We start from the raw sequence: 24,985 nt of genomic DNA, 5'->3' as shown, positions 1-24,985 counted from the left end.
AGCGATGCTGCAAAGGGATGGATGAGAGCTAACAGCTTGAGGTAACCAGTTGCCAGTGGTAGGAATGAATACCCGTGCTTTGGTCGCTTTGCGGGTGTCCCACTTGCACTTTCGCCGAATCGGCTCCGGCTAGGTATGTAAATGATAAGCAGAACCCGGGCAGCCATCACCAACCTGCTTCTATTGGTCGTGAGCTAGCTATATCTGCTCGTCTTCAACTCTCTATTTCCCTTATTTCACCAAATCCGCCCTGAAATCGGGACCCATCAACATTCATCACAATCCTCCTATACCACCAAGCCAAACCAAGCCAAGCCAAGCCAAGCCAAGACTCCCTCCCTCCCTCCCTCCCTCCACAACCACCCACTACAATGACAGCACTTTTAGAAGTATCGCTCTCGTGGCTGTTCCAGAACTTCAAGCACGACTGCTCGTCAGCGAGGATCCGGACGCGCCGCTGCCCACGCCTATTGCTCACGGGTAAGCAAGCTGCTGTAGTAATTCAAGTCGAGGCACGCTGCTGACTTCAGGGGCGCGGCTCGGCACATCGCACCAGTGTCTTTGGAGGCATCCCCGTGGCGAAAACCAGCGTCGAGGCAGCAGACTTCGACATACAGGATGACGGGCAGGCCCTGCTGAAGGGCGGATTCCATTACGGCGTCACCCGCCGCGGAGTGCCGTACATACCCCCGAGGCCGCTGCTGAACCACGGACCCCATCGGTGTAAGTCCCGAGACCACTCTCATGTCTGCGAAATTGAGCTAAACAAGAGAAAACCTCACGCTGGAGAGAAAAATATATTTCTATTTCGTTGTGGCACTGAGCGCACCGCTCGAGGCTGGTTTGCTGAAGGCAAAGGCAACGAGAGAGCAGGTCGCCGATGCCGTCGTTGGGAAGGTCGCCGGTTGGGGCCAGTGGGTAGGAAGTTGTGAGAGGAAATGGACTTGAGACGGCAGTCCTGTGGTGATCAGGGCCCGATTGAAAAAAGGGGTGATGATTATACACGTTTGTGAAGCAACGGGAATAATAAAAAAAAACCTGTAGTGGAAAAAGAGTGACCGCAGGGGGAGTTGAACCCTCTTGCCTTTAAGTGTAACAACATAATAGATACTACCGCTAGGCCATACCGACCCGGTCATGGGAAGTAGGTGTCATTGAGCTCTATGAACCCTATGAACATGCAAGTGTTGGGTTGCCTAGTATTGGTAGGTATTCTGGAATCTTGGGTGCAGTTAAACTCAGTTCTGCGGGCATGCCTTCATGTTCGGACCACCCGATACGCCCCCCCCCCCCGCACAACATCATGATCCCAGACCCATAGGTGCCAGTAGGTTCGGCTCGAAGTTCCAATCGAACTCGTCCATGAACGACCAATCGATATTCGCCAGAGGGTCGGGCCCGGGCGCCGCCACGCTCCCAGCGCCCAATGTTGCCGGGCCTGTCGTTCCTGCCCCGGGTAGTACATTGCCGACATTATCGCCCCCACCGGGGCCGCCTCCGCCTCCCTCGGCATTGGGTGGCTGCGCAGTCCGCGGCCTCATCGTCTCCATGTCGCCCTTCCAGAGCTTCAGGCAGTCGAAGCACACGCCCGCTCCCATGCGCAGGGTCCCGGCAGTGACCGTGGGCTCGACGTGCCAGACGGCCGTGGTCTGGGCCACGCTCCAGAAGGACTCGAAGAGCATGGCGAGCCGAGCCCCGAGGTCGCCTTCCTGGACGACCGAGCGGCGGCACACCTCCATGCAGTTGGCGGCGCTGCGCTCGGCTGCCTGCTTGTCCAGGGTCTCCTTGTAAGAAGACCGGAACACCTTGTATATGATGCACATGGCCGACAGTAAGGATCGTAAGGCAAAATGAGGCATGTGTTTCAGGTAGCCAACACGCTCGTCTAAGCTGAGGGCATCACGTAGCACAGCCTGTGATGTGGTGTATGCCCGCAAGATGTTGCGTTTCAAGGACTCGGGGTTGTAGCCCGGTAAGGGCGTTAGATAATATGTCTGGATCTCCAGTTGCACCAGGAGGGCGTTGAGTTTGTCCATGTCATCTGTAGCTGGTGATTAGTGGGGGATAATACTCCGTCAGTGGCTTCTGGTCTTTGCTACGAAAACCTACCAGCTCGTTCCGAACATATGAGTCCGCGGGTGTTGGCGAAATCGTCTTCGAGTTGTTGTACGATGTAAGAAGAAACTCCCTCGGATTCCTCCAGGTACGCAGAAATAGTTTTGCTCACGCGATGGGCGAATTTCTGGCAATCCAAGAGCACGCGGAAAGACGAGGGGACACGGAACGGCGTGCGGCCGTCAATGACGTTCTGCACCGTCTGGTTGAAAAGGCTGCCGAGCGATGGCAGGCCCATGTAGTGTGCGGCCCTAAGCAGAGTATTTAGCGATCCATTTGTCAAGATGCTCATGTATTGCGGTTGGGTTACTGCGATATCGTACCTCTGCGCCACGATGTTATAGCCTGCCCACGTATAATGTGCTTCCTCATTTGTGAAGTTGCCTTGGAAGCCCCCGAAAATGAATGCCGGGTTCGACCCCTTTCCGGCTTGTAAGCCTAACAGAAGCGAGGCATTCATGATGACGCCGGTGAACATGCAGGTCGGGTCATTGACGAATCGCACGTCCGGAAAGGCCCAGGTGCAGACGAGAACCATAGCATTGATGGTCTGCATGTTGATCGGCAAGCTGGACAGGACGGAGAACAGCTCTCGCCGCATCGCATCTACCAGAAAAGGTAGGACCTGGGCGTTCTTGGCGTAACGCCGGCAAGCCACGAGAATGATTGTCCAAAACAGGACAGGCCCCGACTCGTAGCATTTGTTCGGATCCCGATGCCTCACGATGGGCATATACGGGTGGAAATGCTCAAAGTACCTGGGAGATGGCGTGAGCTGTGCGCGACCAAAAGGAAATTTGGTATGGAAAGTTGCACCTACATCTTAAAGTAGTAATCGATATCTTCACCAGAAAAGGGTTGCGAGCCGAGAGCTCTAGGAAGACTTGGTTCAGTGGGGACATCGTCGACGAGCGTCGTTGCCGGGGTCGTCGTGGCGGGTAGCACGGAGGCGGTACTCTTGTCTGACAACGAAGCTCCGATTGCAGCTGGCGAGGTGACTACCGGTGGTGGTAAGGGGACATCGTTGGGAAAAGGGGCGGTGGCAGGGGGATGATGGCTGGATCCGACGGTCTGCTTGATGGTCCGGATTTCCTGGACAAGCTCGTCGATCTTGCTGCGAGAGGATGGCCGGCATCAGGCTAATGTTCGAGTACAGAGTATGGCTTTCTATACACTACTCTACTCACTTGCGCCTGCTGACTCTCTTGTGCGTTCTATCCACGACACATTCCAATCCCAGTTTGCTGCAACGCTGGCATCGCAGGCCTGGCTGATTGCCAGGATTGCACCGAACCTATCACGGGCGAGTAACGCTGTAAGCCGCATTACCCTTGAACCCAGCTGGAGGCTAGGTAGCCCCAGTCACGAAATACGTGATGTATACTTAGGTACTTACTTTTGCGTCACGGCAGGAAGTGCAGGCGCTGTTTCGTTTGATGCGGCTTGGCGTCGGCGCGGCTACAGCCTCGGACATGGTGGGTGGCCGATAGTTGGTGTGCTTCCTTCAGACCGGACGGACGACGGAGCGGGCATTCGTTTGACACGCGGGGCATCGCACAGAAACAGCATAACATAGCACTCAAATCGAGGAGATTGGGGCATTGCGGTTACAGTCACATGGTGATGATGGGCGGGACGGGCTATATTCTTCGGCCATCTTTCGGAGCCGACAACGGCTAGCGAAAACGGAGTTAAGGGATATAACTGCACACCTCGTCTGGCAGTCTTTATTTAACCTTTGGGCCTACTTACGTACCGAGGCGTGCCAATCTCGACGCAATCTGCAATCTTTTGCTCGTCAATCTGTAATCATCGCATGCGGGTGCATATAGATGCATATGATTCCAGACTCGATACAGTAATGTAATTAAGGCCGTATAGTCGAGAAGTCTATACTGCTCCTAATCAGATAGTCGCGGGCGGGCAGGCGCCTCCGACTAACTTCCCGTGCTATTCTTGAAAATATTGTGTACACACGATTAGTCGACTGCTCATTGAACTCGAAAAACAAGGTGGCCAGCTACCTAGTATGTGTATGCGATATAGCTCGCCATCCCAGGTGAAGCTTCATCTGCAATTCGGATGCTTCTTCAAAGGCAACAGATGCTGTCCTATGTCGTATTAGTGCCGGGTGAATCGCACACAAGATTGGACCCCATCATGCCACCATCATACGATGCTCGTTGCACTTCTGTATTTTGGCAGTCGCGCGACTGCCGCCCGTATTTGCCCTTCATAATGGATTGTTTAAGTACTCCGTACTGTAGGCTGACATCGCTGGAGGGGTTGGTTTGGTGGGCTTTGCTATATGTACCTACATGCAGTCTCCCTCCCAACCTTTTGCTCCAGCAACTATATCTTCTATATTCCGAGTAGATTTCGTACACTAGCGCACTTGTTTCTGCTTTTCTTCTCTTTCAATCCCTTTCGTTATTCTTCATTTTGCTTACTTGCCGGTTCAGCATACCGGTCATCGGAAGGCTGGTCTCCCGTGGATATCTTGATCAACGACCCCCAGTGGAAGCCTCATATGTACAACAAAGTATACCAACGTGGATGTTGTGCTCTCCCTTCAACATGCCATACAGAACGCCTTGCATTCCACCAAAACATGCGAGGATTATCGCCATGTTGACCTGACCTATACCTATATGAACAAGAAGCACCAACTCCTCCCCTGGAGCATCCGTCTGCCTCCCCGTCAGCCGAGTGATGCGCCCGTCACCTGTGGCTGTTCCTTCGCAGTCCTAGGCCACTACCTGGCGTCATCCCGCCGGGGCTAAACATACCGCCAAAGCCCTCCATACTCGCCATACCTGCCGCAACATCCTGCCCGAGTTCTGGCGCTTCCATGTTGAACGGCATAAACCAGGCAGACGATGGTTCCGAATGGTAGCTCGACGGCATCCCGGTAGGTCCGCCCTCGCTCGCACCACCGACACCAGCTCCGTTACTCCCTCCGGCATGGTGGTTCGTACCAGCCAGTGCATCCCAGTTTATCATGGCTTCCTGCCCGCTAATAGTCGTTGGATCTATCCCACCGTAAGCCCCGAAGACGAGTTGCCGGTCGAGGTGTGGCATCATGCTCGTTGAATTGTTTGCTAAACCGAGCGAGACCAGATCGTGGTTATATATGCCCGGGTGGCCGTGGCCATGATGACCATGCGCGGCAGCAGCAGCAACAGCGAAGTGAGGGTGTCCATGCCCGTGCCCATGCCCATGACCAGCGCCGATCGGGCTGATGGGCGACAGAGCATGATATGCTGACACGTTCCCAGCAGCTGCGTTTCCTGCGAATTCGAGGTCAGCCTCGATCTTGCCGCGGCAAGCGATGGGGGTGAGGGACTTACGTTGCTGGTTACTCAAGCGAGCGGCATATTGCTGGCGCTGGTGGTGTAACCTCTGCTGGACGTGCTCGGGAAGGTTGTTTGGGTTTAGATCGGTAAGTAACGGCTCGAGATGCTGCGATCCGCCACGCGGTGGCATCCCGGCCTTTCGGGTGCTGATATTGGCAACCGATTTCCTCTTTGGCATAGGAGGTCGGCTTTGTACGCCACTGGGGGCGCCCTCTCGGGTCTCGGCGCTTTGTGGCGGGGAGAGCTGGGCGAATAACTCTTCGACGGTATAGGTCTCTGGTTTCTGCTCGAGCACCGCGTCATCGCCGGATTCCTTCTTCTTGACCCCAGCAGGATCGAGGAAGTCGGACGATGATACACCATGCGGGTACCGGTCGAACCAGTCACCGTACTGGAATATGGGCGAGGCAGTGGCGTTCTCCGCCGCAGGCGTCCCCTGCCGGTGAGCATCCGCGCAGACACGGTACTGTTCGCGAAGGTTTTCCGACATGAAATGAAACATGCCCCAATACCGTTTCATCTTCCCCAGAAATCTGACGTTGGTCGCCAGGTTCTTCTTGGCCGACTGCTCGACTGCCACATTTCCGGAGAAGATGCCGAATATGTGTACTGTGCTGGACAGGAAGGCGCAGTATCCCACAAAGGGTGCAGCAATGAAAAATGACTCGGCGTCTCTAAGCAAGTCGGATATTTTGTTGGCAGCACCAAAGGCTTTGGCCCCTGCCTTTGTTATAAAGGTTTTTGGTACGTCGACATTTGATAGTCCCGCGGGTGATGACACGGCAAAGCGATTCATGAAGAGGATGTTCTGTTGTATCGATATATGAAGAAAGAGGAACTGGTTTGCCATGCCTTCGGTATCATGCAAACGTAGGTTTTCAGCCGTGTACTTGAGCCCGTCTGGCAGAGCCCCGGCAAAATCCTCGGCTTGCTTGAGCATTTTCGTGTAGTCCGAATCGGGCTCCCACATGGTGTGGTTATCGATGTCTTTGCCTCCCTGATTCAGGAAGCTGATGATTTTCCCCCATAAAGAGATGGTTCGGATCATGTAAGCAGCCACGCCCATGTTGTCTTTCGGGCTGGACAACTGTCCCTCGTCAACGGGCACAGGATGTGGTACTTCGCCATCTAGATCTTCGGTAGGCCCTGGCATATCTAGTTGAAATAGTTTTTCCTTGATCGGCAGTTGGATCTTCACTGTCTCCTCCCTGATGAACATGGGACGGTCGGTTCCTGACGAGTTGAACCGGTCCATGAGAAAGCACGCCCACATAGTCCTCCGCCTGACCTCCCGGTCGATGAAGCTGAGCTGTGCGTTCGGGTTGGACCGCGTGGGGTCGAATTCCAAGTCCTTGTGCAGCTGAAGGGCGAAGGCCATCCGGATTGCCTGGCCGCCTAGAGACCAGCTCCGCCCTCCGTGGCAAGTGCCAAATTCATGCAGACCTAGTATGAGCAGACACGTCAAAACGGTGATGTTGGGCCATTCATATCGCCTCGTGACGATGTCTCTAGCGTGGGCTGCCCATTCTTCGCCGCGCAGAAAGTTTGGGATAGCCGCAAACATGGGGTGCGTCGAGAAGCGAGCAGAGATGGCGCAAACAGAGAGCACCAAGACTGGGGGGAGTATGTCGGCCCTAGAGGCGGATTAGCCAACCACCACAGTTTTGGAGGCCGTGAATGACATACTTTAGTTTTCTCATGTAGCTGGGTTTGTGGAGCAGGTGATAGACTTGACCATAGATATTCTCGAAGAAGACCTCGGCTAGATGTTCGCGTATGTTCATGGGTGGCAATGCTTCACGCCCCTCCGTCAGAAGCTTGCCGTCCTCTCGTTCCTGCACCTGTAAAGAAGCCGGTCTAGAATCCTCCGCATTTGCTTTGGATGATGTCCTAGACCAGTGGTCCAAGCCGGTGCCGAACGCCTCGTCCGCACCGCGCTTCTTGACTTGCTTCCCGGAAGACAACGCACCGATGATGCCGGGCTTGAGGTTCGCGCGTGTGACATTAGCGGCGGCCGTGTCTTGCTCCGACTTTGGTACGATTTTAATGATCCGGTCTTCCATCCGCTTCAGTCGCTTGTCCAACATGGTCATGTAGTCGGTCCGCGGAGCGGCCTTGCGCGTCGTGACTTTGTACACACACGGAATGCGAGACCGGATGCAATGCTTGCAAGCTGGCTTCTCGCCAGAGCATCGGATTTTCTTCCGCCGGCATGCGATGCAAGCCAGCGGCAGCCGCTTCCGTTCCTTTCCTGCTTTTGTTTTTAGCTCGCTCCAGGCTGGCGTAATGTCCGACTTGCTATCCTTTCGCCCAAGGTCCGTCCCGTCGCCCGGGGCACCAGCGGACAGACCGAATTCGTCCGACATGTCATCTTCCAAGGAGTTGGAGTTGACCCCCGCATGAGTGCCACCCGGGCTTTCATCTTCAGATACATCATGGCTTTGCCGCCTCTCTGATTGTCCAGTAGTGGCGAAGTTTGCACTGGGCGCACCAGATGCGATCGAGTCTTTGCCGTCGCCCATCGATGCCAGAGCCTCTTCCCCGCCCGATGGCCCAAAAAGGTCTGTGGCGTGGTCGTCGAGTCCCATCATCTGAGCCCCTTCGGGCAACTCCTGGTAGGAAAAAGAAAACCCCTGGAAGTCAGGGGCTTCCAACAAACCGTGCGATGCGGCGTTGCCCGGCAGGCCATCGCGTGTTGAGTGGATGGAGAACTCATTCATATCGGCTGAGCCGGTCTGAGCGGCCGGGCTCACGGACTCAGCGGAAGCTTGAGAGGCATCGGGCCTGGCTGTGGATAATGAGCGATTATGTGCCTGGGACTGGCTGGGTGACATTGCTGAACCGAGAGGTAAAGTCCAAAGAGGAGCAGATATCGGCGGCGGCGCAACAGCCGGCCCAAGATTCGACGGCGCGAGGAATTCCTGGGTCGAGGCTCGCGTGCGTCACAGAGTGGTATGTAGTAATGCCTTCGAGTCCCCAGTGAAAAGGTCCTGGGGAATCTTCTACGCCCCACGTGGTCCTAATTGTCTCAGCTGGGGGTGGTGAAGACTACTCGGGCTGTCCAGGAAGCGATGCCAGAAGCCACAGCGTCGTCGGGGGCGTTCAGAATGAGTCTCATGACATGAAACAACGAGATTTCTTTCGTAGGGCAAAGACAGCAAACATGTATGAATTGGAAGTGAGGTGAAGTACTGTTTAAGGTTTTGGGGGGGTTTCGCGACGATCGCTGCTGATGGCGGCTTCAGAAGGTTGGCAATTTGACGGGGGTGACCCCCGGCTCAATGGCGTTTCTGATCCCTGCATACGACAGCGAATCCACTCCACGCGAGATGGGATGCGTTTTCGGCGGGTTGGCTTTTGTGGGGAAGCAAAGAGGCGGTAGGTGGCAGGGGGGGAGGGTTGATGGGAGGATGGGGGATGAGTTGGTGGTGGAGGAGAAGGAGGAGGAAGCAGAAGAACAAGGCCGGCTGCCCGGCCCAATCGAGTGTAGTGAGCCGTAAGTCCACTCAGAGTGCAGACTGTGTGTGTTGACTGCCCCATTCAGATTGATCCATCCAGCAAGTCGTCCCTCTCTAACCTACATACCTAACCTAGCCTGTTTGGAAGCAGCAAAAGATGACGGTCCAGATCGTCGAATTGGAACAAGACGGCACCACGTGATGATGGTTTAGTATACTGCAGGCCCAACCGTGACAGGGCCTCAGGATTCACCATACTTGGGTAGACACAGCGCCTAACAATGTCTCGGAAGCCCAGGACGTCAATGCAAGACAAGACAGACCTGGGGTAACAGCGACTGGGCGACCTGGGGAAGGAGGATGCGTGGTAAGTATCAATTGAGGCGAGGCAGGCAATGTGAGTCGCTGCTGCAATTGCTCACACATCACACATTTGCTCGATATATTTGCATGTAAGTGTCCAAGTATACCTATATAGTGTATCCGAACCTTCCCGCTTAGAGACCCGCCACATGAGGTCGGGGATTGAGATATGTACAAGCCGCAATGTACCCGCTTACATGGCAGGCGTTGGATCGCCAGGAAATATCCGAGGCGGGGAGGTACTGTAGCAAGGGCACGCTAATTCGACATCTCTCATCCGACCGACCAAATGCTTTTCTGCGCCGCCGCCCTGCTTCCCCTTCCCCAGAACCGGCTGAACTACGAAGCCTGAGAGATCCGCCAGGAGGGGAAGGTTTGAAGAAGGTTGTATGTCATCCATTATTAACCCGGGCCATTCCAGATAGAGCTAGATGGTAGAGTCGGGTAGGAAACCTTCATGGATGCCAGCTTGGAGGTAAGGCCCTTACTCGTAGCTCGTAGTCGTACATCCATCCCGTGGCAGGCCATGCCACCGATGTAGATCTCACTTGTCAAAGCCCGACAATACAGTCAAAGGGCGTTTAAAAGTGGCCGGTCCTAGGAAGAAGCTGTAGTTTAAAAAGGGAACTCTCGCCCATGATAGGCCCATACTACCCATATATACGAACCTCACCAGTCTACCTGCCTAACATGCTTGTTGAACTAATATATTCTGCAGTTGCGACCACAGACAAGGTGTACTCGGGCGCGGCGGCTACTGCTTGTGAAAAGGCTGCGATGCGGTTAGGGCCCAGCGAGGAAATCTTCTTGTTCGGATGAAGGCGCCATGGTTACCATACACGGCCGTCAGATAGCACCAGGCTGGATTTCGGAATGAATCGCGACAGGTCACGTCACGCCAGGAGTAGGGCGGTCTTACTTCCATCAGGCTTGGTCTCTTCCATACAACGAAGAATAGCCGGGCCGAATGTAGGTATGTGTATGTGGACGATCGACTCTTGCATTGCATCTGTATCTCGTTGGCAGGTAGTAGTGCACCACCACCTTAGCCATCTCAGCTGCAACTCGTGATGGCCCCGGTAGTATATGAGGCGTTGCGGTGCTCTGCAATGTCGCGTGTGTCCAAGTGGCCTACTACACTACCAGAACTACTACCTACCGCATTCTAGATTAAAGTAACGTGTAGGAAAACTGGGCAGGCATGTTCGCATATTCCTCGCCGGCTGTTGTCGATCCCGGACATATTGCATCGAAACCAAACGGCGGAAGCTAGGTAGGTACCTGCAAGTAATGCACCAAAGTAGCGAACCAAGACGCGGCCGCATGTTCCGGATGGGCAATATGTACACAGCAAGAAGAAGAACTGGTGATCACGATGGTACCGCACCTGTGCCGTAATCTGTTGCCTCGTTGTGTCGTGCTGTTTGCCAGCTGCACCTGAGATGCCTTTTGCTAAAGACGTGCCAGGCCAGGCCAGGCCAGCGCCGAGCCCGCGTTCGTCAATCTATATCTCTCGGTCGGGGGTAGGCATGAGATGTGCACATGAACATTGAGCAGATACAAAGAACCGGGAGGTGGAGCTTGAAGGTCCGGGGTAGGAACAATGAATGCAACAAAAGACCTGATCGGCTGTGTGGAGTCGAGGGGAACCATTGAACCATTGAGCGGCGGGGGGAAATCACTCGTTGCTGCTGACATGACATCAGAATAGTACATCAAGACAAAAAGAGAGAAGACAACGGTCGGCTGTAGAAATGATACTGCATTCAATCGATGCACATTTGACATGTATTGAAGTACAGGTCAGGCTGGAAAGTATGTAGGTACATCCTTCAATGTTGAATAGTTCCTGTTGATGATGTTAGGTAAGGTATGATGTTGCGCCCGCTCTGGCACCTCGCTATATGTATAAATTTACTTGGTCGACGGCAAGGAGAGGTAGGGAAGAAAACTAACAACCACGGGCAGCGTGAGTGTTGAGCCGATGGAAATGCTACAGTACATACCTGGGCTGATGGGTATTGCCAACTGCTTCATCAGCCAAGATACAGGGTGCAGCGATCATGCGGGCGATCGCCTCGAAAGGGCTAAATGGCCAATGTATGGTTTCTACGAACATTGGAAGCTGCAATCCTAGTAGAATTGAACGGAAGCCCTGGAAACAGGCCTCGAGCATTCTCGGGCGTTTTTCTGGCCGATGCACACCAACCTGTCATTGCAATGCATGGTTTATTACATACATGTAGTACACACCATCCAACACCCTCCACAGCAAAAGTGGCGGGGAAGGGGGAGGCCATGCTGCCATGCTTCACCTACCAGACATGCAGGACGCGTTCATATTTTCCTCATCTTCCATGCGGTGCTTTTTGTATATTATATACGATGAATGTGTATGCAAGCAGGGTGGCAGGCTGGCTGGTTGGCAAGGAAATACAGTTCTCGGACATTACATCGCGGTAACCTAGTATCGAACCCCCGACCCCCTTCTGGACTACTGCATTTATTGATATGTAATATCTGTACCCAGCTCTTGTTGACGTTAAGTAGTTGTCTAATAGCAACCTTGTGATTAGTCGAATGCATGGATATGGGTATGGGCATGGACAGGAGCATGGATCTGGGCCTGTTTTCAACAGGATTGCATGTATATGCACTGGTAAGATTTGATAGTGGTAGAGCAAAGGCGGTGGTGAAAGCAGAAGTGAAAGGAGGGTTGAGACGGGATGATCACTGCTGAGAAGAGCCATGTCCTTCGGCAAGCAGTATCCTGGTTGGCCGGCGACTCGATAAAAGCCGAGTTAAGTGGGCTTGCTGCTGCTGCTGCTGCTGCTGCTGTCCAAAGAAAAGCCGAGAGTGAGTGCAAATCAATAATGGCATTGCAACCTCTAAGTACAAGTAGACTGTCGTGTTATCCGAGTACAAGTCCCAACGTCTTGTCTCAGGTCAGGCACCGACCGCTGTTGCTGTTGTCAGCCAGCATACCTCACACCAGGCCTACCCTACCTCTAGAGGATGGGTGCAACGGAACATTTCGTTCGGTTCGCATACGGTGACAATACATAGCAACACCTCTTACGTCGATAAGTGGCTTAGCGTACAAAGACGTTTGCATGATTTCCGTGTTCCTCTTTCTCTCTCTCTCTCTCTCTCTCTCTCTCTCCCTCTCCCTCTCCCTCTCCCTCTCCCTCTTCTCTCTTCTAGAAGGCGATACACCTGCCCAACCTAGGCAGTAACAACCGTCAGAAGAACAATTGCCAGCCCAAGCACTGTCTCGGATCTCCGTCTAGATTCCAGTGGCTAAACCATACCCTACCTACATAAATGTACCTACCTAACCTGCCTGCTTGCCGCTTGATTAACCCCAGGAAAAGAACTGTTGCATCCGTAGGCGCGAGAACCCCCTACTAAGCTTCTTCCTAGCCGCCAACTAGATCGGATTCGTACATGGAGTGAGGCCATCATGCATTAGGAAACCCGGTCTGTCAACATTGCAGCAGCAGACTCGGTCCCTGTTCCTCCCCTACCCTCCAGGCCACCCTTCTTCTCCCCTGTCATGCAGCAGACACACAAATTAGGAAGGGAAAAATTGCTTAAACGCAGAACCAGGGGCCTTGCCAACTTCTTGTTCATCGCCAACCCGTCACCGTCCCTGCATTGTGACTTGTGCAACTTCAGATTTCACGGCATGACTCCTTTCCCCATAATCCTCGCCCAAGTGGCTGGTAAGCCTGATATGGGCTCTGACTCTGGCTCTGAACAGGGGGACCGCCGCCAAAACGTGCTCTTTGTTGCCTTTGGCCGGATCGAAGCGAGCTACGCTTGTGCTATTGTAGTAATACGTAACACGGCATATGGATGGGGAAATACATTGACCAGCGGACCACCATTAGCCGTCCACTACCTGCTAGTACCTAGAGTGGATGGAAGAGAAGAAGGGACAAAAAAACAAAAACAAAGATATACCTACCAGTAGGCTTACATACAGACAGACAGACAGCCACGCACGCAAGTGGCCGAGACATTGGTCTCCACTCGGTCCGTTCAGGAAGCGAGCTTGCGGAGAGCAGACAGGTTCGATCCATGGGAAATTCCCCGAAACAGTTGTCGTTTGTGCCACGGTGCTATCTAACGCCCTATTCTGCCGCCGATCCAAATTGGACTGAGCCCTCCGGAGTCCCCAGCAAAAAGGCCGTCCTTGGAATAGCCAAGCTTTGCATGGACCGACCATAATAAGGCGACTTGCTATATAGGGCAGGCTCTGCATGCATACCTACCTAAGAGGCAAGTACTTATTTAATGTACTTGTACGCAAAACAAGTGGGTTCTGCTGTGGCTTGTATCTTGTGTCTCCTTTTGGTCGTGGGCCGAGGACACTCTATTGTCTGCCCTTATTAGGAAAGCAGCTATGTACGTTTCTGACATGAAGAGACGACAGATGACTACTGGCGCCTAGTTCTGGAGGGAAACCAGCAGGGGGCTCGTCTTGTGGTCCTAAGGCTGGCTGTCCACAAGCTAATTATGTCTTTCTTTCACCCTTCATCTGTGCAGCCTAACCTACGTAATACTGTAGACCCACGCCGAGCAACCCCTAGAGCTACAAGATCTAAATGTGGACGAGGACCAGCCCGGCATACTACAGGGTCAATATACTACTGTATGTTCTACGATACAAGATCATGACGATTTTGCGCGAGGAGATCTCTGTCATACGCCGACTTCTCCCTGCGATAACCAGGCGAGGAGTGGACAAGAGACAACGTACCATAGTTCGTGTGAAGCCGCTGCGGACAACGTTCTTCTTCTTTTTTCTATGCTCCTCTAGTAGTATCTTCCCCTCCCTCTCCCTTTCTCCGTGTCTCTTGCCTTTCACACACATACTCTCACACTCCCCGCCTAGATACATAGTCCATCGCTCTATTTTCGTATGCTTGTAAGGCATCAGGATGATGATCGGTCATCCCAGATGGGCGGTGAGACGGAGATAGCGTGCTCTGGGGTCGACGAGGGCCGCACAGCAGATGAGAGAGCACAAAGACGAGAGATCGCACTCGCAAGTCTTTGCTAGTCTGTTTCTTCTTCTGCTCGCCTGGCCTGTGACTTATCACATCCATAGCTCTGGTCCCCCAGGCAGTGTTGCGTGGGACTGCGATCGCCCAAAGTAACACCAAAAGTCCCTCCTGTTGCTGCTAGATGGGTCCCTGTCTGCCCTTGGAAAAGAGATAGGTAGGCTGGGAAAGGGGGCGCGTGTCTGGAGGATGAGATTCATGCCTCGGGATTCCGCTGAGAGAATCGTGGAAGAAGTAATCTGCAAACCGAAATAGCCAATGCCTGCCTGGATTTGGCAATTACCGGGCATTTCAGTCATCGTCATATGTCAAGTCACATATCGTGCATACTTGGCCATCGTGGAAACCCGCCCTGAACGAAATGATAATCGGCCCACACAAAATGGCTGGCCAAGTGAATTTGAATCAGGGAAGAGCAAGCTGAATCAAGTCCCGGCTAACACATCCGACGGATTCATATAATTTCTTTTTGGGCTAGTATCTATATTTTATAGATGCTATTGCTTTCACATGAACCCCCAGGGGCTGAGTCTTGTTTTCTTCTCGCAAGAAGACCAGCGAGTTTCCAGTGCCATGACAGCCTATCGATTTTGCACTTGATCGAAGGCCAGGAAACAATTGGACTGGCCTTGTAGTGCCCAACGGTACGTTACCACATCTTCAACGCAAACCGAGTAAACACCATCAAATCATGTAGAACGTGAACTCTCTTCTATTTTGAAACCTTTCTCTCCTGCAACGAAAGACTGAAGCGAAAGGGGTATCAAGCTATGCACCGGAAATCCGACAAGAACAAGTTCTAATTCCCTAAACCAAACACTAAAACGCCCTCGCAATGCTCACATAACTCTATCATCTTATAGCAACCCAACCCCCTGTCTTCGATACCAAAAACAACACACGCACCCTTCCACTCATTTGCCAACATAGACCGGGATGCCGTAGACACAGACCGCCGCGGCAGTCAGGTACCGGAACTTGCAGGCATCCCTCGCCTTAGCGACCGCCTCCACGAGACTCGTTGGCCCGTTGCGCGCACCCTCGTCATCTCCTCGATCCGACGACGACGAAGATGCTGCTGCCACCGCCGCCTTGCCCTTCTTCTTGCCCTTCTGGCTCCCGGCACTCCTGCTCTTCTTGTTGCCCTCCTCCTCCAAGAACGTACCGCGGGAGAATAGCCCCCACTCCTCGAAAAGCCGGCCCGCGTACCGATCGATGTCACGATCCGTCACATCCCACAGCGTACCCACAACCGCGGGGCTGCCGGCGAGCATGTAGTTCCAGACCGGGCCGTGGGGCTCGAAGTCGCCCGGCGCAGTAAGCGATGCCGACGAGCAGCCCATGAGCAGCGCCACGGCGCGGCACTTCTCCATCTTACGGATCGTGCGGCCGCGGATGTACTGCGCGCCCGAGCCGTGGCCGAAGTAGAGCAGCAGGTCCGACTTGGTCAAGGCGGACTCGAACTCGGACTCGGTTGGGGCGCGTGCCTCAATCGCCGACCAGCTAAGTGGGAGACCGGACAGCGGCCGGCCGAAGACTGACTGCGTGTTCTTGAGGTCGGCGCCCGGGTTTAAGATGTAAGTGCCCGACTTGCGTGAGATGTGGTGGCCTTCATGGAGCTGCTCTGTTGACTGCTCTGTGCCCTCAGAGGACGAGACTTCAGACTCCTGAGAGGCACGCTGTTCGAGAATGGAACGGCGGAGGCAGGCCAGTGAAGGCACCCGGGACACAGCTACGCCTTGCATGCAGGGCAGTGACTCCCAGGGAACAATGTGAAGAGACTTGTCGAGAACCAAGATTGTATGGCTTTGCTCTTGGCTGTCCTTGCTGCTCTTGGCTGCGGTATGATACGAACGTAAGGCATCGGTAATTTCGATTGCCACCCTGTCGAAATCGATTTCATCATAGGCATTACGTTCGCCGTGAAATTGAAGAATGTCCACCACAAAGTACAGGAGATCTGTCAGGGGCTCGTCGAAATCGCAGTCTGGCATGGTGGCATCGCCTAACCCGATGAAAAGATCTAGGATTCGGGGGTCAAGGGAAACCTTGGGTGCCGAAGCTGCCTTTGTGCGTCTGCCACGAACCTGCCTTCTGGATGGCAGGTTGTTGTCAAGTATGTTCTGGAAGCTCTTTTGAAACTTTGCAAGCAGCTCGGACCGGCGGTGGTGTTGCGAGAAGACGCCTTTAAAGCCACCAAGCCAGGTGTGCTCAATGTTCTCCAGCATGTCCTTCATTCGCTCGTCAAGAGACTCGCGCTCGGTCCACCAAGCAGATTTGGCACCCTTAGCGCTCATGTCCCTGGCGTCATGGCAAGTGCGGTTAGCAATGCCGATGATGTCGAGGAGCTCAGCTCGGCCTTGCTCAAAGTTGAAGACTTCAGTGTCGGCATCCCTAGACATGGCTCGTTCCAGGGGCAATCGGATAGCGAAAGGGCTGTGGCCGGCTTGCAACTTCGTGATGCACAGGTCGTGTTTGTTGTCACTCAGGGACACAGAGACGACGTTCCATGAGCTGGGGATGATGTCAATGTACTCCCTTTGGAAGCGATTCATGTCGACCGTCAGAGACAGGCTGGAGCGCCTGGACTCCAACGCCTCCACCGGCATGGGCCACTCCAATTTAGCCCCTTTGTTGGAGTCAAGTTGCAAGGTCTTTCGCTCACGGCGCCAAACCAGGTTGCGCGCCATTTCGACGGAGCATGTCGCGTAGGCAGGATGACTCGATCCAGAGACCTTCGAGTGGTTCGTCGTGGATAAGAGGATGAAGGTGTTCTGAAGCAAGGTCGCCACACGTTGTACAAGTACTCCGTCCCCATTCATGACCGCAGCGGAATGGGCGTCAAGAAGATGATCGCGGGCCTGTCGTAGAGTTTCGAGGAATGGAGGCCCTTCCTGCTGGGGTGCACGCCCTTTACGTGGTGGGGAGCTCTTCTTCGATGGGGTCTTCTCAGCTGATGCTTTGTCCCTGGCAGAGCCCGCCACGGTCGGAAATGACAGCGTCGAGTCTAAGACGGCAGAGAAGACCGAGTCTTTCCCCATCAACTCTAGACTCTGGCCGATGAGCGCAACAGCCATGAAGAGGGAGTCTTGGGTGATGTCGGCAGACAAACGAGGTAATCCGCCGGCGGTCTGCAAGGCCTCAACTGCCGCTTTCCATTCTCTTTCGCGGAGCAGTGCAGCTGACCGTTGCTGAAGAATGGAGGCACGCATGAAGACGAGTTGTTTGTCCTCTATAACAGGCATTGGTTTCAACTCAGTCAAAACCTTGGCGGCGGTGGCGGCAGTCTTTCTCTTTGTTGCGGCCTTGCTGACTGGCTTGGTGACCCTCGATCTTGGTAACCGTGTCGCCTTGGGAGGTGCTTTGTCTTTAATAGTGAGCTTGGCCATCTGCTTATCCAAGTCTACTCCTCCGCTCGCTTCTTGCTTGTCCAGTCTGGCAATCATCGCCTCGGCTTGATCAAGTAACTCTGATTCCGCAGCGTAGTCCGCCATATCACGGTAGATTTGGCTCAGCTGGCAGGCTAATTTGACTGTTGAGTAGTTAGGCTCCAGCTTAACCAGTGAAGTCTTGATCTCTGATGCCAACTCGAGGGCTTTCTCAGTCGCTCCGGCCTTCATATGGATTGCCGCTAGCCAAGCCTGGGACTGCATGATATAGTTGGCGGAGTTAGTACTTCTTGCAATCTTCAAGGCCTGTTCACCATAGTACATTGTCTCCTGGAACATTCCAATATGGGCGTAGACCGAAGACAGGCGCAGCACAAAGCGGAATAAAGGATACACCATAGCCCAGAACTCAGGCCCGGTTCGAGCGCGCACGGCGTCCGACGCACTTGAGACCGAGGAGTTGAAGCTGCTGTCATCTTCAGACGCCTCAACCTGCGATGGCTCGTCACCCTGAATCCCAGCTGAGCCCTTCATTGTTTCGAGCTTTGCCCAGTCGTGGTATAAGATACGAACGGCGTTCTTCGCATAGCGAAGTGCCTCGTCAGGGTTGCCACGCTCCAAAACGAGCATGGCTTGCAGGAAAGATGCATATGCAATGGATAATTTTCTTGTAGCCCTGCTGCTGCGGGGAGACTTTTCAGACATGGAGGCAACTCCTGACGCATGGGCATCAGCCAAATGCCTTTCTGCTTTTTCGTAGTTTCCTGTTGCCATTTGGTACTCAGCTGAGCAGAGGTGGAAATTTGCAGCGGTCTCATGAGGTATATCTGGGCTTGAGAGCCATACTTGGCTCATGCCCAGAACAGTCTCAGCTTTCGTAGAGTGCCCTACAGTAAGATACTGTAGGCACAAAGCGGTGTTTTGGGCGACCAGGCACGCAGGGTCATTCTGTGATTGAAGCTTGGATACTGTAGATAACAACTCCAGAATGGACTCAAGGAGTGAGTCCATGCCTCTCATTCTTGCGAAATCAGAAAGCGACTGGAGGATCGTGAGCAGCTGGGCTGGGTTATCGACATGGCTGTAGAGGTCCTCCGATGATTTAATGTTTGTCAGTATTGGGCTCCAGAAACCGACAGCTTCTTGCACAGGTTTCCAGTCAACCTCAGGCTCAAACAACGCCGCAAGACACGTGATTAAAGACTTCACATGTGGAATATAGCGAGCCAGCCCAGTATCTTCACCGAGCTTTCCGATTTGCAGACTCTTCGACAGGGTCTTGGCCTCCTCAACCCAGGTCTGTATGGAGTCATGGGATTCGATGTGGACCGTAAGGAGCTGGATCAGCGTTCGCAGCCTCCTGATCGGAAAAGCACCAGAAGGATATGACTGCAACAAATTCTCAACCAGTGGCTCTCCAAATTCGAGATATTTGCGCAATTTGGCGTCAGTCGAATATATGAAGTAAAAATCATGTTCAAGGGCCGTTGTCTTGTCGCTTCCGGTTAAAAGCCATGTCCAGTCGCAAGGCTTGGGGTCGACCTTTGCTAGAGTGCACACTGTCCTGGATAACGACTGCGTCTTTCCGTTCATCTGCCAGGCCGCCATAGGTGGGCTTGAAGCCAACGCCGATGTAATCTGTGTCACAATATCTTCACGAACGATGGAATCCCTGATAGATCGGAGAGCGTCGGCTGCGTCGTCTTTTCTCCCTGACGACCTGCAGAGCTCAGCAAGACGCTCCTGCTTCGCTAGGAGCTGAGCCTTGGTCTGTTCTAATTCGGGCTGTTGCTTCACAGCATCGATGGAACGTCGCAATGCGCGCAAGGCGTCCTTTGGGTTGGATGCTTTCTTTCGCAATAGAATGTGTTGTTGGTAGTAAAAATGCGATATTTTGACGTGGTATGAAGCAGATGGATTGCCCCCGAGAACGGACAAGTCGCCCATGTTCTCTAGAAGTGCCAGGCACTCTTGGAATATGGAATCCATAAGATCCCAAGCCATATTGTCTTCTTCCAGGAGTGCCTTTACCAGCATCAAGACCGAGTCCAGCACGTGGTGAATATATTTAGAAAGGAGTTGCCGTCGTTGTTCGAACCGGAGGAAGTCCTTTGTTGGCCCCCCGGAGGCAGGTGGTTTGCCTAGCCACCTCAAGGTAAATTGAGGGAGCTGAAGGAGTAATGTTTCGAGTGATGATCGTGTCGGGTTCGGTTTCGCGCTCGACCGTCCCGCACCAAGTACAATGCCCACAGCAGCCTTCCGTACTTGACATATGCTAGTCAAAAGGTCGTCCAGGTCTGATGTGCTGCCACTCAACGAGCCCTGTAACCCATCCACAACCTCTGTAATCATGCTCTCATCCGCCTCGGAGGTCTGCTTCAGGGACAACGCAAGCAGCTGAGCAGTCACAGCATGACATCTGGCGGCTGAGTCGTCTTTAGTATTTGTCAAGTTTCGCAACTTGACAATCCATTTGATGGCATCCTTGATGTTGCCGGCTTCACGGGACAGGGTTCCAAGCGACTGGTAAATTGCTGCCATCAATGACCTTGATGACTCTGAAGTCCGCAACCCCATTGCCTCAAACATCTGCCAGACCTGCTCGAATGCTGAATTGGCGGCAGCGCACTTCGAAGAGGCTTCGCCTTGGCTCCTTCTGTTGAATGCAGCTAGGCATCGTGACAATGGAGATAAGAGCTCCTTGTCGAGATCCCCCTTGTGACCAGATAAGCCCCACGAATGCAACCTGGCCTTTAAAGCAATTGATTGAACCTCCAGCGACGTTTCGGGAGAAGGGCTGAGTCGTGGCTCAAGCGCTACGCCGTCATCGTTAGCTGAGACGCTTGGTGTAAGTGACAGCAGGCTCTGAGCCAGACTCTCGAGCTGCCTGGCGCTTTTGAGGCGGTTTTGTGGTGTGTCGTTTGGGCTGGGTATCAGCAAAATCAATGGCGAGGACTGATGTGTAGGCCGAAGAAAAGGCAGTGCCGAGTCCAAGTATGAAGACTTCTTCAGGCCGTATAATACACGTAGGGCTTGAAGCTGAGATGTGACAACCAGCTGGGCCACAGGGGCGCTCGCGTCGAACGCCGGATAGTCGAACAAATCTGAAAGAGTCTTCGCAGCTGTCGTCGCCTCGGCCGCTACCGGCGCCTTCGCCTTCTTGCTGTTGCCCTTGGAGATAACAGCCTCTAGTCGTCGCTTGAGCAATCGGAGTTCCTTCACCGCGTACTCGAAAAGACTAAGAGCTATCAGTCTGTTTACGAACGATGACATGCCGGATTCGATCTGAAGTTCAGGCAACGTGATGTTTCCGGAGGTGGAAAGAGTCCGCAATGTTGCGAACGCTGCCCTGGTGCACTCGACCATCGCTAGACACCCGCTGGAGGCTGCTGGTACGGCAGTCTGCGGCCGGCATGATTTCGCGGCGGTTGGTGATGTCGAGACGCGGTTGAGTGTTCGAGGCTGTAGTGGTGTCATTGGCATGGAGCTGGAGCGTCGCAGGCCCTTTCGAGGCTCGGCCTTGGTCGCCTGCACAGGGGCAGCTGTTCGCGTGTTCGCGACGGATGCGGGGGAGCTCTTGGCGGCATCTCCCAATGCTTTGAGGGTCGCATTGATGACTTGTGTGGCGAGGAGCGCCTTTTCCTTCGGCGGAAGGGCGTCATTATTCCTCTCGTCGTCCTGCTTCGTTGCGCGACATGTTTTCTTTGCAGCAGCTGCGGGCTTGCTCTTGCTGGGCGGGGCTGCTCTTGTCCTGCCCTTTGCGGCTTTGGGTTCAGCAACCTCCGGATCCGTCCCTTGAAGCAGTTCCTTGAGTGTCGCAGATATGGTCGGCGTGCAGGTCTGAACAGACGTGATGGCGCTTCGGATGGCGTCGGCTTGGGTAGTTAAGGAAGCCATGTAAGGTTTGATGAGATTTGTAGGACTAGACTCCTAATCATGTCGTCATGTGCTAAAATGTGAGTGTCGGGATGTCCAGTCGGTCGGAAAGGAAATTCAGACACGAGCGCAAGCAAAGCTTCTATTAGCAATTCGAATATTAGTCTAGGTAGGTGAGTGTGTACAGAAGAACGGTCTACATACAAACAGCAAAACGATTCACGATACAACAAATCAACGATGGATCTGCATCGGGGAAGGCGTCAATGTGGGCCAGCTTACCCAATCGAGATAGGCCGCGTAGGCACAGCAACCGCCGGCCGCGGGTGGATCCACTGTCAATGCTGCATGGCAGATTGGGTTTAGACTGTCAACCTTATAGCGTGCGCATTTAAAGATTTATCAATCTCAATTGCAAGTACCGCCCAAAGACGTAACTCCACCTCATGCTCTAGACGGCCCCTCGGGTCATACATTGCGCCTCTGAAATATTTGCCGGCAAGTCTCCTCAGACCAGATTTCAAAGTCCAAGGCTCCATGGAGGGAGCAATTAACCGGGCTGGCTCGCGCCTCTTGAAGGGCTCGATGGGCGTGGGAGGCTCACCACTCCGAGCGATACGTCCGGTACATCATCGCTTCGTGCACAATATCGGCTCCTCTGCCCCGACGATCGCCCAGCCGTCCTTTTGGAAGTCGCTGGTCCCGAAACCTTTCCGCCGTCGCAAGGAGCCGACAGTGGACTGGGGTGTACCGAAGAAACCCAGATCGAAAGAATGGAACCCGGCCACCTTCTTCATCATCATGTTCCTATTCATCGGGTCCATGTCGATCCAGATGATTGCGCTGAGAAGAGACTTCAACACATTCACGAGACGAGCCGAAACCCGCATCGGTGTTCTACGAGAAGTAATAGAGAAGCTACAAAAGGGAGAAGACGTTGACGTGGAAAAGGCATTGGGAACTGGCGATGCCGAGCGCGAAAAAGAATGGGAGGAAGGTTTGTTGCACTCACATTGTCCAAGCCAGTTGCGCTATAGTCGCTGACAGACCTGCAGTTCTGAAAGAGCTCGAAAAGGACGAAGTCGCACGGAACTTGAAGAAGAACGAGAAACCCCAGCAGTCAAGCTCCAAGTCAACATCTAAAAGCGACACTATAGCGCCACCAGATACCGCCATCGTGAAAACGGGCAAAAAGCCCACGAGTTACTCTGGCTTCTTCTAGTGCACACGCATACCCCTCTATCTATGTACATGAATATAGTTACAGAAGTATCACGACATCATGTCTTTGAATACGGAAGCGCCATGCTCTTCCGCCTTGTGGCTGTGATGCTCCACCGCATGGTGTATGCTCGTGGATGCCTGCAGTTGTTTAACCAGGGCGGGCAGCAACGCATCCGTCGACATCTCCACCCTTGCGCCTCGAGTCCCATCATGGTTGGGTTCGAGGTCTTTGAAAAACGCATCTTCGCCCCTCACTCCTCCTAGGTTGGCGATGGCAATTGGGATTCCCCTGTCCTTGGCGTGCTTGGCGAGCCTCCAAGCTGAATAAGTCGCCAGTGATGTTCCGAGGACGAGGAGCTTGGTGGCTTCCTCGAGCGTCTTCTCCGCCTCGATCTTTGTCGGGGGTCGAATATTCTCACCGAACATTGTTACGGCTGGTTTCAAAATGCCGGCGGTGCTGGGTGCCCTCCACGCACCATCACTATCTACCTCGACGGTGGCGCGGCCGCCCTCTGGCGAAGGCGGCGGATGGGCCAGGCATCGGGGGCAGGCTGGGTATCTGAACGTGGTGTATGGGGCATCGGGTAAATACACATCACCGTCGGGGTTCGTTCTCATTCCCCGGCGGCGGCGCTCCTCTGGGTTTTCAGTGTCCAATGCCCCTGATGCGGTGATCTCCTGCAAGAATTCAGTCCAGGCTGGGTTGAGTCTTGCCAAATCTTCCTGGAATGCATCGCGTGGCAGTTCCTCGTGGCATGATACACAGACCAACGATCTTAGATAGCCATGTAGCTCTATAGTGGGCAGGGAGGGATGGGCTTTGGGATGGAACGAGTCCACATTCTGAGTAATGACACTGTGGACCAGTCCCAGATCTCCAAGCTGCTTGATAGCGAAATGCCCCGAGTTGGGTCTGGCCTTGTGTAATGATGTCCATCCCAGAAAACTTCGAGCCCAGTACCGTTTTCTAGCTTCGTGATTCTGCAGGAACTCAGAATAGTAAATGGGACGGTAGCTCTTGTTCACCCGATATGTCCCGTTCGTCCCTCGATAATCGGCAAGTCCGCTGGCAACGGACAGGCCAGCCCCAGTGAGCACCAACGTTGAAGCCGGTATCCCCTTTGGTGATGGCGCCGTAAGGAACTCCTGCAGTGCTGCTACTGCACCTGAGAGCGTGTTTGCACTCGAGGGCGTAATCGTCGGTGCGGCTAGCACGTCCGTATACGGGATCCTCATGTATGGTTTGCGCAGCATTGGACTTGTGAGGTCAAATGATTAGTTCTTTCCAGTCTTGGGGCTACTTCTAGCAAAGAGACACAGCCGGATATACTTGATATAGTGCAGATATGGTGCAAGTCGAATTTGATGACATGGCATAAAATGTAAGTCGTCACTACTTCAGAGGTAAGTAAGACTTATTACTTCCTAGCGCCATCTAGGATTTGCCTCTTACTTATGTTTGGACGGTCCTGCTGTGGTACACTGGGGGCGCTGGGAGCCAAGAGCTTCAAAGCTAGTAGCCCCGCTGCCTCCCAGCCCAGCACTGGCTTTCAGGGATAAGACCGGTAGCAGGTAGGGCTCTGACAGCAAACAGCAAGTTGACAAAGGATTGCAGGTGTTTACGGTAGTATTGCCCTGAAAATAAGCAATAGAGCACAAAACCTAGCACCTAGGTACCCAAGTGCAACAGCTGGTAACTGAATAACTGGTGACTGGGGTTAGTTCTATGGTAAGTATACCATTAGGTTAGATGATGCGTATTGTAAATGAACCGCCAAGCAGGATCGAGGTGCGCAGAGCTCCGAATGACCTTCTGAGCCGGAGTTAGTCCTGATCCAGTATAAGGGTGCCAGGTACGATGCATGTACGATTGTCCGGTTGCGCAATCGTCAGTTGCACTGAGTACTACTATTCTGGTTTGCAGACCCGATTACCTCGATTACCTCGGAAAATGGATCGCGTTGTGAAGAGCCGCTTCGATATCGGCCGAGCTCACAGGTCCTTCGAGCCAGCATCCCGACAAGCTAAGCCGGGCAGGCGAGATACCTAGTGCGTGGCCTGATTCCCATCTCAAGCTTGTCGGTGTTGCGTCGACTTCCAGGTTCAAGGATCCGCAAATCGGCGTGTTCCAGATT

General features: G+C 53.6%; 6 protein-coding genes across 6 annotated transcripts; 2 read left to right on the top strand and 4 right to left on the bottom strand.

The window, feature by feature from the left end:
* Positions 1-371: 371 nt before the first annotated feature.
* On the top strand, positions 372-948 carry PG985_006203 (uncharacterized protein; the record flags this gene model as incomplete). The annotated part of the gene is made up of 3 exons (XM_066825972.1): positions 372-497; positions 531-721; positions 825-948. 3 exons carry the CDS (start codon positions 372-374, stop codon positions 946-948), a joined length of 441 nt encoding a protein of 146 aa, XP_066685579.1.
* Positions 949-1,301: 353 nt separating this feature from the next.
* Positions 1,302-3,589, bottom strand: PG985_006202 (uncharacterized protein; the record flags this gene model as incomplete). The annotated part of the gene is made up of 6 exons (XM_066825971.1): positions 1,302-2,041; positions 2,110-2,366; positions 2,439-2,873; positions 2,936-3,229; positions 3,317-3,456; positions 3,512-3,589. 6 exons carry the CDS (start codon positions 3,587-3,589, stop codon positions 1,302-1,304), a joined length of 1,944 nt encoding a protein of 647 aa, XP_066685578.1.
* A 1,247-nt stretch (positions 3,590-4,836) lies between these two features.
* On the bottom strand, positions 4,837-8,305 carry PG985_006201 (uncharacterized protein; the record flags this gene model as incomplete). Its single annotated transcript, XM_066825970.1, has 2 exons — positions 4,837-7,105; positions 7,158-8,305. The coding sequence occupies 2 exons, from the start codon at positions 8,303-8,305 to the stop codon at positions 4,837-4,839; spliced, it is 3,417 nt and encodes a 1,138-aa protein (XP_066685577.1).
* A 6,970-nt stretch (positions 8,306-15,275) lies between these two features.
* Positions 15,276-21,647, bottom strand: PG985_006200 (separin; the record flags this gene model as incomplete). The annotated part of the gene is made up of 1 exon (XM_066825969.1): positions 15,276-21,647. One exon carries the CDS (start codon positions 21,645-21,647, stop codon positions 15,276-15,278), a length of 6,372 nt encoding a protein of 2,123 aa, XP_066685576.1.
* Positions 21,648-22,163: 516 nt separating this feature from the next.
* On the top strand, positions 22,164-22,848 carry PG985_006199 (uncharacterized protein; the record flags this gene model as incomplete). The annotated part of the gene is made up of 2 exons (XM_066825968.1): positions 22,164-22,623; positions 22,682-22,848. The coding sequence occupies 2 exons, from the start codon at positions 22,164-22,166 to the stop codon at positions 22,846-22,848; spliced, it is 627 nt and encodes a 208-aa protein (XP_066685575.1).
* Positions 22,849-22,898: 50 nt separating this feature from the next.
* On the bottom strand, positions 22,899-24,104 carry PG985_006198 (uncharacterized protein; the record flags this gene model as incomplete). Its single annotated transcript, XM_066825967.1, has 1 exon — positions 22,899-24,104. The coding sequence occupies one exon, from the start codon at positions 24,102-24,104 to the stop codon at positions 22,899-22,901; it is 1,206 nt and encodes a 401-aa protein (XP_066685574.1).
* Between the last annotated feature and the right edge of the window lie 881 nt (positions 24,105-24,985).

This window comes from Apiospora marii (genome assembly GCF_038362585.1).
Source record: "Apiospora marii strain CBS 49790 chromosome Unknown utg000004l_segment0_segment0, whole genome shotgun sequence".
In the NCBI taxonomy this organism is placed as follows: Eukaryota; Fungi; Ascomycota; class Sordariomycetes; order Amphisphaeriales; family Apiosporaceae; genus Apiospora; species Apiospora marii.
The sequence above is the reverse complement of the archived record's forward strand: the minus strand, read 5'-3'. Positions and strand labels throughout refer to the sequence as shown.